General features: G+C 42.8%; 1 protein-coding gene and 1 pseudogene across 1 annotated transcript in view; both read left to right on the top strand.

Moving 5' to 3' along the window:
- The first annotated feature begins 6,639 nt into the window (after positions 1 to 6,639).
- On the top strand, positions 6,640 to 7,810 carry LOC107117268 (annotated as a pseudogene).
- A 2,168-nt stretch (positions 7,811 to 9,978) lies between these two features.
- REC114 (REC114 meiotic recombination protein) overlaps positions 9,979 to 11,323 on the top strand; it is a 22,383-nt gene continuing 21,038 nt past the window's right edge. Inside the window, exon 1 of the mRNA XM_015419361.1 lies at positions 9,979 to 9,997. Within this exon, the coding sequence (XP_015274847.1) occupies positions 9,979 to 9,997 (19 nt within the window). The remainder of the gene's footprint in view (positions 9,998 to 11,323) is intronic.

Below are 11,323 nucleotides of genomic sequence, written 5' to 3'. Positions count from 1 at the left end.
GGGAAAGAGGAAATAGTGTGGGGAGGGGGATATGGGGAAAGCAAGGTGCCATCCCACAAGTCCTTGGGGGTTCCCTACCATGCAAGTGGGCCTGGCCCAGCAGCCAGGACCACACAACCGAGCCACAGTTTTCCTAGGTAGAGGCCTCTGGGATGGAGGCGGGTAAGCCTAAGACAGAAGGGCAGTTAAAGGTAGGCTGGATATTGTGTGGGAAGGAGATAGGGTTTGGGGGAAATCTGGGGAGGGTGCAGTTTGAGGAGGGGAGGGCCCTCAGGATCCTCCAAAGCAGCGATTTCATCCAGGGAAACTAGGGTTGCCAACCTCCGTGTGGGGGCTTGAGATCACCTGAAATTGCAACTGTTTTCCAGATGACAGAGATCAGTTCCCCTGAAGAAAACGGCTGCTTTGTAGGGTGGACTCTGACATTATACCCTGCTGAAGTCCCTCCCCTAACCTCACCCTCCCAAGGCTCCACCCCACATCTCCAGGAATTTCCCAACCTGGTGTGGCAACCCTAAGGGGGAACTGATATCTGTATTTGGGAGATGTATTGTGATTCAAGGATATCTCCAAGCCTCACCTAGAGGTTGGCAGTCCCAGAAGGAGAGAAGGAAAAGGGGATAGGCTGTGGGGCTTTCAGGAAAGGGAAAGAGAAAGAGGAAATAGTGGGGAAGAGGAAATCACTCCCCTCCCACAAGTCCTTTTGGGTTCCGACTTCTGACCTGTAATCTCAAAAGAGTTCCAAGATAGTTACCATTATCCGGGTCACTTATCAGATAATTACCTTCTTTGAATGATAAACCTCTTGAGGTAAGGAATAAAGTAACATCCAACAATATTTCCAATATTTCTTTCCATCTTGCAGCTTCTATTAATATTTGTTTTTTAATCTTCCTGCCAATGCACAAGGAATCCTGAAACTGGTATTTCTTGATATAATAGACCCAGGATGCCTTGTGTAAGAGCTCTGCCTGCTCACCAGTGATTGGTGCATGCCCCCCCCCCCCGTCCAATCCTTATGTTCGGAAGGTGCCTGGGAAATGTAGGCCTCCAGGGAAACTGGTTGCCAGGCCTGAGGCCTGTGTGTGGTTGGAAAGCTGCCTTGAGGCCTACAAGGTTCTCTACTCCCTAACCTCAGGTAAGGATCATGACAGCCTGCTTTAATATTGAAGGGAAACCTACAATAATGGGGACAACTATTCTTTCCAACCTAAAGTTAACTGAAAAGGGGCAAGCTTTGATTGATCATGCTGTAGGCACAGATCCAGCTTACAAGTGGTAAGTTTCACAGTCCTCAGGATTCTGTCCACATCAGTCAGAGAGACAAGTAAGAAACTATCAGGCTTGGATAAGATGACACCACCAACACCCTAGGCTTGTTATTTAAAACAATCGCATCCAGATCAGAGTGGATTTAAAGTGGAATTTAACTAAATGAAGTTAAATTGGTGTGCTTCCTCTTCCTTTTTAATGTGCTGTATTTTCTTGAACAGAGTTCTGATAAAACATGCTTGTTTCATGAAGCCATTATGCTTTCCCCACAGCCTGACAACAGAATGCTTACAATTAATGAACTGTTTATATGCTTCTTGACAGTTGGCAACACTGCTTCCTAAAACAAAAAGTGAGAGTGAAATCCTGGCTAAGGTCTCTTATTGTTTTCAGAGTATGTCCAAGTAAGGCTGTGTCAAAACTGTTGCATTTTGATAATTAGATTTTTAAAATATGTATATATGTATGAACTATAGGAACCTGTCAGCCAACATTTTTTTTAAAAAAATCCACAATTGTTGGCAGAAAATTATCTATTTTATTGCAAATTGGGGAGAGTTGTTTGTCTGCAAATAAATAAGAATATAAACATTGGAAGGAATACCAAGAAATTAATCCAGTTTAAATGTAACTGTGTTTGCACACAGTCTTTACTTGCAGCTGTACTAACAAAGCCAAAAACTCCCTTTAGACATCAAGTTGTGCTTTACAAACTAGTACAATGTAGCAATTCTTTATTGTTAACATTATTATCATTTTAAAAATGGATTCAATTCTTTAAGGCATCTTGGCTGGTGTATTCTGTAAAGTAACCATAGAGTTACCATATTTTGAAAAGCAAAAAAAGAGGATATATTTCCCGACTGACTACTTCAAATAAGTGATCACTATGACAGATCTCATTTTCAGTACCCCTGATAATTGCTACTAGCTAGAAATATTCCTAATCTTCCAACCCCAAAAGAGGACATTTTCATCTTTTTTTAAAACAGCCCAAAGGAGAATGAACACCAAAAAAAGAGGACCTGTCCTCCAAAAGAAGGACATCTGGTATACCTAATAAAATGAATAACAGATAATTTTCACATGTAGAAAATATTAGGTTAAAACCAGATGCTAAAATCAAAATCGAATTATTCAGGAGAGCTTTCTTACACTGGTAATTAGGGCGGTCCAATAACAAAATATTTCAGGAAGCTGTTTTGGTAGAAATGTAGGAACTGTGTACCTTACTAGTGTGTATACAGTATGTACTGTCCATTGCTGTAAGTGTGACTCTACTAGATAATTTCTGTATCATTTAACTGAGTCATGTTAAACTTAAGTTTTGTCTCAGCTCGATTTTCAGTTTTCTGAAATCCAAACCTCATTGCTTTGCTTTGCTTTGCTCTGGAGTCCCCTGAGATATCAGGAATAGATGGCCCCACTGGTGGACCTCCTGATGGCACTGGTATTTCTGGCCACTGTGTGATACAGAGTGTTGGACTGGATGGGCCTTTGGCCTGTTCCAACATTGGCATCTCTTATGTTCTTATGTATAATACGACTCAAAATATTTCTGTGTATACTCAAACAAATTTGATTGATGCTAAGGAAAATGCTCATGGCAGATTTGTGTGTGTGTGTGTGCAGTTCTCTGTATGAACAGGGTACATGGAATTACCTGTTGTTCTTTCAACATGGGTACATGGCTCAGCTTTTCCCTTTAGGAGATACTTTGGTAAAAACAGCAGCATTAAGAAGGGAGGTGTGGAACCTTGCTTCCCAGCACTGCTATCCTGTTACATATTCAGCAGGTTTCTTCAGGTGGGGTCAACATATAGTCTACAGAAGGCAACAATAGCTGCAGGAGAAGGGAAATTTGAAAAACAAACTTGCACAGTGGCATTCAGTCTCTTGACTGGTCACTCAGTGGTGTTCAGTACTTTAATATATCTTCAAAGAAAGGTGACCTGTCTCATAATGGAGGTAGTCCATTGTTGCCATCCATGGCCTTAAGGTAATCAATCTTGATTCCTTCAAATTATGATCTTGCTTATTCATGTGTTCTAGTGATTCCAGCCTCCAGGTGGGACTTGGAGATCTCAGAGAATTACAGGTGATCTACAATGGACAGTTCTCCTGGGGGAAATGGCAGCTTTTTACATTTATGGGAGAGAGAAGGAGACCATGCTTCAGATGTCAAAGAACCATAAAAGGAAGGGCAGCATCTCTAACACAGAAAGGGTCATTGCTAAATTGTCTGTGTAAATAAGAGCCAGTATTGTGTGGTCAAGGATGTCAGACTAGGATCTGGGAGACCCATGTTCATATCCTCACTTTGCCCCAGAAGCTTCCTGGGTCACCTTGGACTAATTGCAAACTCTCAACCTAATTTACCTCATAGGATTGTTGTGAGGATAAAATGGAGAAAAGGACAGTGATGTAAGCTGCTTTGGGTGCCTGATGGGGGAAAATGTGGGGTATAAATGAAGCAACTGAATAGTGGCATGATGACTTCAAATGAAATTTGCCAATGCTTTTGTAACGTCTTTGCCTGCCTTTATATTATCATTGCAGGCAGAGAAATAAACTCTTAATCTCCTATATTGTCTTTTACTGTATGGTCCTTGATTGCAAAAATATTAAGATTGCAGTGATGACAGCTGTCAGGTTTTTCTGTACAACCAGCAGATGGGTAGTAAGACACCTGCACCTGGCCTCCCATCACCCAGAGGCACATGCTGCAACATTACTTGCCCTACTTAATTCACAGTAGAAGGCCATTTGCATCATGGTGCTTTCCACTCCAACCCACTTCAGTATATAAATTGCACCATATGGTCATAAGTTCCCTGTAGAAGGACTGAAAAAATATTAATGTATTCCTCCATCTGCCAGATGGAACAATCACAGGAATATGGCAGCTGTCTACAGCACCTATACAGTGAGGAAATCCAGGTTTTCTGAAACCATCCATTATCTGCATAAATGAATTTTTAAAAGTAAGCTGTTTGCACACAAACATGTAACACAAACATCAAGAAAAAACAAAGTAAGTTGATTGTTGAACGTTCTACATGGATTTTTTGGAACAACCTAATTATGTACAGACGGATCACTTTTGGTAGGCTCTAAGAAGTTCCTCCCCAATAAAGTAGGTTCTCCCCAATAAAAATGTCACCAGTGACAAGCAGTTACAGGAAAACCCACAGAAATATTCACAGCTTGAGTGAATAATTGCTGACATGAAATATTGATGCAATAATGCGAATTCTTGAGAGAATAATTTTTAAAAATTGTGTCGCATCTAGGAAAGCTATTTTCTCAATGGCAAACACAACTCAATAATTTTATTTTCTGCCATTGATCTTCCCACATCAAATGTGTGTGATAGAAGACACTATTAGCCATGTATCATACTACGATGGCTAATCTTCATTTGACAGAAATTAGTTCCATTCTGAGGATTCTTGATCACTGAAGTGTTGACCAGAGTGCATCTTCTACATGAAAGAAGGTGGACCAGGACATCCTAAAATTCTTCAGTGTTTGTCACCTCAGACTTTAAAAACAGAGCACTTACCTTCTCTATGTGAAAACCCACCACCTTCATGGCATTCTGTATCAAGATAACACACTGGTAGAAGAAGTTGTCATTTCCCACAAAGGGTGGCAAAGCTGCCATTTTTTAAAATTAACATGACCATTGTTCTGTTTTTGTTCCCATTTAGGCTTTGTACTGCCTGATAATATGGCCATTTATTTATTTATTTGAAGACTGATCCCCCCCCAACATATTCCTACTTCAGTATGCATGTGTAGGACATTGTGAAGTGGGTGGCTTTCCATGTACAAGCACAACTTGCACCTGCCCATTAGTCAAACCCTTTCCCTTTCTATTGGCCTGGTTCTGGTGGATGGGTGGTGTCAGGACTGAAACCACCCTACAGGGATGTTGTTCCACGTCCCAACACCTGGAACCCTGAGCAACCTCCCCAAAACCTGGCAACGCTGCCAAACCACTTTACCATTAGTTGTAAGGTAATTCCTACTCACACAATAACCAAATGAGATATAATCTGAAGATATTTTATTTCTAAAAGTTAAAGGAAGCAAAATAATTAAAATTCCAGTACATTCTCTATTAGGTCAAAGAGCAGCAAAAATAACAAAATGATTGAACTACATAACACACAGGATTCAGTGAAGAAGTAAACTTTCTGTGACCAATCTGATAATAGGGAACAGAAAAATAATCAAAACTATGCCACAATACACTAATACAGCATCCCAGCTTATGCATCAGGTATAGCCATCAGATAGGCACACTGAAGATAGAGAGCCCACCCTAAACCTCTCCACCCAGTTATAGGCTTTGGTCTACAGCATCCGATGATACACTTCAACCAATGAAATCCTTCCCGCCTTAGGAATCTTAACCCTAACCCAGAAAACACTCATACTTACTTCTTACCTTCCCCCATCCTTTTACCGCAGCTGGGCCTGGTTCTCAAAAATGACTCCTAACATGTTCTACTGCCCAACCTTTGGAGAGATAAAGGCCTATGATTCCCAAGCCAGGAGCCTCTGCTTAGCCTGACTGGGCCTTCTAATACCCGAGTTAATGCCTTGGTGGAATAAGGGTACAATCATATCCAGTGTTCCCTCTAAGCTGAGTTAGTGTGAGCTAGCTCACAGTTTGTTAGCCTCCGGCTCACACATTTTTGTCCTAGCTCAGGAAGGATAGCCTCAGAGCAAACTAATTTATGCAGGAGCCAAATCGCTCGCTCACAACTTTAATGCCAGTCGCTCACAAAGTAGGATTTTTGCTCACAAGACTCCACAGCTTAGAGGGAACATTGAATATCACAGGTGGGCTTAGCAGCAAATACAGATGAAGGCTGGAACTCTCCTTAATACTTCTCTGTGAGGGGCCACTTTGGACTGAAAGAGCTGGTATTCATGATGACTCATCAACAATTATGTCAGGCTGAATTGTGCCGAACCCCAGTTAAAGCACCAGCCCAGGTACAGGTTTGTGTGTGATTGCACCCTGGTGTGGGAACTGGACAGGGTCAGGATGCCCCATGTGTATGAGGCATGGACTCCTCTTCCTTGGAGATCCTCAGTTGGAGAAATGAGATTGAGGCAATGAAGTACCGGTTTGATGCCTTTTATGGCATTATTATATTGTATTGTTTTATATTGTTTGTAAGCCGCCCTGAGCTGGCCTTGCTGGGAGGGCGGGGTAAAAATCTAACAAATAAAAAAATAGAAGAGCCACCCCAAATAATACCTCCATGGGATCAGTTCAGGCTGTCCTGTGCCATCTGCTGAAGGGGCAGAATGTGAACATCCTGGCTTACGGACCCACAAGAGCAGATGATGAGGAATGCTTCAGTGAATAAGTGGAAGTACTCTGTTTCCACATCCTACCTGAAAATCTACCCGGAGAAGGTTTTTATTTCCTCCAGCCCTCTCTCTATGACTTGCCAATTTGGGAGGATCACAACCATCACATCCTGGTGCCTGGCCTGACACAGAAGGAGATCACCACCTTTTCAGACTTTGAAAGCCTCTTCCTGCCTGCCACTTGTAACAGGACAGTGGTGCCAACGCAGCTGAATCAGTGCTCAAACCGCAGCCATGCTGTGCTGCTGGTATGGGGGAGCCAGACCCAGGACTGGTCCCTGTATGTGCGCCAGCCTGCCTCATCAATTTAGCTGCTCTGGAAGACAACTGGCAGACAAGTAACAAAAGCTTGTGTCTGAAGGAGAGTGGAGCCATCAACACTTTGCTCTTCGAGCTCAGCAAGGTGGTGGATGCCCTCAACTATGAGCTGCCTCGAGTACCTTACAGAGATAACAGGCAGGATTCCTGGGTGGCACCACTCGCAGTGTGATCACTGTAAACATAGCCCCCAAGAAGAAATATTACTTTGACACTGTCACAAGCCTCAACTTTGCTGTCAAATCCAAACAAATAGTGAATAAGCCCTTCACACAGGAAACCCTGCCAGATATTGCAGCAGCCAGCAGACCTTATACAGGCTCCAGTTATTCAGGTCCTAAGGCTAAGGAACTCTGCCTTGAGGAGCAACACCAAACTGAGTTGGAGGAGAAACTGCTCCTTGATATCTCTAGAGAATCTTGTGCTAGCTCTAGCCCAAAGGCTGTTGTGCTTAGATGCCCTGGAAAAAGAGCACATGAGGGCTGGGAGTCATGGGCTGCCCTTCCTCAATACCCCGTGCATGGAGCGGCTGGGCCTTGTGAAGCAGCTGGAAGAGACACAGCAAAAACCAAAGATTCTCCAAGAGAGACAGCTGGAGATGGAGACCAAAGCTGTTCAGAATGAAGAACATGTGCCTGCCCCACAGTGCCCCTACTCTCTGCCATCCTGGTTAGGGCTGAACCTATTCCCACACAGTCCTCAGAATGGGAAGGAGAGGAGGTTCTGCCGCCTAGATCTTCTTCCTTCCCAGGACTGGCTCACTTTGGCCCTCTCTTTTTCTCAATGGTGCCGCAGTAGCACAGAGCTCCTATTTAAAGATTCCTGAATCCACACACCCCAGATCCTGAGGCCAATCCTGGTCAGTTCCTCCCCCACCTAAGGGGATTAAAGGTGGAGAACTAGATGCCACCTCCACCAAGCCCAGCTGTTACCTTTCCTCTCCCTTATGGATCAGCCCCGAGGCCTGAGTAGTGGTTCTTCCCCATTTGGCTCACCCGTACCTATCCCTGTTGAGCAGCCTGTCCTCCAGGGACTGATGGCAGGCAGGCTGGGTAGCTCTCCCACTTTCCTGGTCCAGCTGCTGCCTCCTGCCTTGCTGGTGTGGTCCTTAACAGGCCATCGCCAGATGATGACGTTGCCAGTGGCCCTACCAAGGTGTTCCTGCTTGCTGTGGCTGCTACTTCCTGTCTCCCCAGGGGTGGCACAGCTCTAGCCAACTAGTTGGCTCTCACATCCAGGGCTGTCACTGCCAGCCCCTCCCAGTAAGTGCTGTTCCGGGTTTCAGGTGGTGTTTCTCGCCTGGAGGGGGACCAGGTTAATTCTGGGTGAGGCCTCAGTCCCAGATGGGGGTGGGGGAATTGGGAAAGGTTATTTTCTTTTCTTTAGGAAGATTGCTTCCTAACAACCAATATCTATAGTTAATATAAATTATCGTTTCCAAGCTAAGGAGAACTAAGTAACTTTTTGACGCCTATCCCTTAACCGTACAACTGCAGTCAATTTACATAACTTTATGATTTGCCAAACTAGCAATCTACTGCTTCACAGTCTGACTCTACTTTTCCACCTTTTGGTTATGGATCACTCATGCACCATGGTCTTTATGCTTTTATCTGTAACAAAATCTGCTATTAAACCGGCAGTAACACTTTCTTCTTCTTTGGACGTCTAATACCAGTGATACAATAGATTTCTTCTGTTGTTCTTGACAAAAATTGCTCTGCAGGTTTACATGACCAGCATATATGCTTACAATCCACATACTTTTCTCCACATCTCCAAAAAACGTTCATCTTACTAGATCTTGTATGTAAACTGTAAGATACGATGATGTGTTTGTGATGACTGTGGGACCTACAGGTGCTCATAGAACTAATTCATTTTGTGTAGTTAAATGGATGCTTACAGAGGGAAGAACGGGAAGGCAATATCAGTTGACATCATCCTGAAGAGGCTCATTTCAGTTTATCTGGCAAAGGATCTGTGAAGTGGAAATATTCTTTATTCCCCTGTTCCTTAGCAGAGATGGAAATGTCAGTCCAGGCTAATAAAGTGTTGTGCTGGTATGACTTCTAGGTTGTGTCCCATCCTGTCTTTTTCATGCTGAAGTCACTAATTTGAAGATTACCTCATCAAATGGGAGATTTCACTACATCCTCTGTATTCCACATGGCCCTCCGTATCAGGTGTGCTTGTTCTGATTGTGTACTTGCTTCCTGATATTCAGTAGAAGTGCCATTTCTTTCTTTCAGTTACACCTTATAATTCATCTGCTTCTGTCACATCTTGCTTCCAATTGCTTTTTATTTGAAGTCATAACTTAACCTCCAATGGCTTACCTCTGAGTCTGTTTCCTCGTAAAACTCTTACTCTTGGACTCCTTTCATGTGTTTGCTTCCAACCACATTGCTAACAAAATGGCTTACCTCTGAGTCTGTTTCCTCGTAAAACTCTTACTCTTGGACTCCTTTCATGTGTTTGCTTCCAACTCCATTGCTAACAAATAAATTAGTTGAATGTTGACCTTTGCCAGGCTTCCTCTTTGATTTATGGAACTTCAGTCTTCCTATCCCCATGAGTAAACTTTTTTTTAATGTGTCCTTTAATCGTATTTAAATATTCTTATTAGATTTTGGCTGAAGAACCATGTTTTCCCTAATGGAGGGGAATGAGTCTGGAGTGTTGTGCTTCTTTTTCACTTACTTGTCTTCTCCAGATCGAGGCGGTTCTTATCACAAGGGTATTTGGAATGATTAGCAAAAGAACATCTGTTCAGTGATTGGTACAGAACTACTTTGTTTCCATGCATCTGGCTCACCTCTGTCTACATAAGATTATTCCCAATGAAATTGTCTTTATTGTTTTCATCAACTTTTAGTAATAATGGTATTTGAACAAAAGCGAAACTTTGCTAACCTACAGTATTACAGTTGGCATACAGGATAGCCTCTTTCCTTTGGGGAGTAAATAGTATTATATCATATAGCAATAATAATGGTAGTAAATGACTCAGGTAAATTGTATTATATAAAAGTTTAGAGCAGGGACGTCAAACTCATTTGTTATGAGGGCTGGATCTGATATAAGTGTAACTCAGTTGGGCCATGCATAACACAGATTATCAAAATGCAAACTTGATTTTATGCCAGGTACCATAGATATAAGGGACAGCAGTAAATCACTTGACTGATAAAAAAAATTTTTTGTATGTTTATATGTGTGTGTGTGTGCGCACCTGGAAGTCATGGCAACCTCTGGTGACTGACCCCTACTGGGGGCCTGGAGGGTATTCAGAGAGGTGGCTGGATAAAGCCTGCCCCCACCTCTCGCCTCTGGTATTTCAAAGAGGTCTCCCATCCAAGCACTTGCCAGAGTTGACCCTGCTTAGCTTCCAAGATCTGACGAGATTGGGCTTGCCTGGGCTATCCAGGTCAGGGCAATTAAAATATTTTTTTTTAACTGAAAAGAAATGTTTGTACTAAGAAGTAATACTCTTGTCGTGCTTTATTTACTGCTGCTGGTACCTCTTTGTTTGGATTGCTGCATAAAAATTTGGAGCAAGTGTTTGTGCTGTAGCAACCTTGAGTTCTGTATTCAGCTGTGTCAGTTTGCTGAGTTTTCTTTCTTTAAAGAGACTTCTTAATTTTTTTTGAGAATGTAGCTTTCACTTTTTCATGCTCATAATTGAAAAGAGCTGTTCACAAACTTAAGTTGTCCCAAACATAGACTGAATTTTTAAAGCAAAAGATTTCCACCAGGGATTACTTTGTCCTAGATACTAACAAAATGTACTTAAATACCAGCATCGGGAAGCTTATCCTTTAGAAGCACATCATACAACAGATATCTGAACCTCCTCTGGAACCTTGTGAAATTAGCAGAAAATAGATTACATAACTTTCCAAACTGTCTGTCAAGACTTCTGAAGTAATGAAATCTCTCTCTGAATTTATTTTTCAGCTCAGAAATTTTCCTGCTATAATTCTCTGTGACGATGTGATAACTAGATTCAGCTATATTTTGTAAACATTTGAAGGTAGGAAAGTGTGCCAAATTCCTTTTACAAAGTTCATTAATTAAAATCAGGGGTCATTTCCTGCAGGAGCGCACAGGAGCGGAGCTCCGGCAGTAAAGAGCCCAGGGGGCGGGCACATGCAACAAGCTCCCAGCAACCCTCAGCCACAGCAAGAAGCAGGCAGGTAAGTTGCAGAGCTCCCCCCGGCCCAAAACAGTTCAGTAGCCCCTTTAAGACCAGGTTTGATTCAGGTACAAGCTCTCCTTCCTCTGTGAGGACAGATCTGCACGTTCTCCCCCCCCCCCCCAACTACCCACAAATCCA

This window comes from Gekko japonicus, unplaced genomic scaffold (genome assembly GCF_001447785.1).
Source record: "Gekko japonicus isolate JY-2015 unplaced genomic scaffold, Gekko_japonicus_V1.1 scaffold371, whole genome shotgun sequence".
In the NCBI taxonomy this organism is placed as follows: Eukaryota; Metazoa; Chordata; class Lepidosauria; order Squamata; family Gekkonidae; genus Gekko; species Gekko japonicus.
The sequence above is the reverse complement of the archived record's forward strand: the minus strand, read 5'-3'. Positions and strand labels throughout refer to the sequence as shown.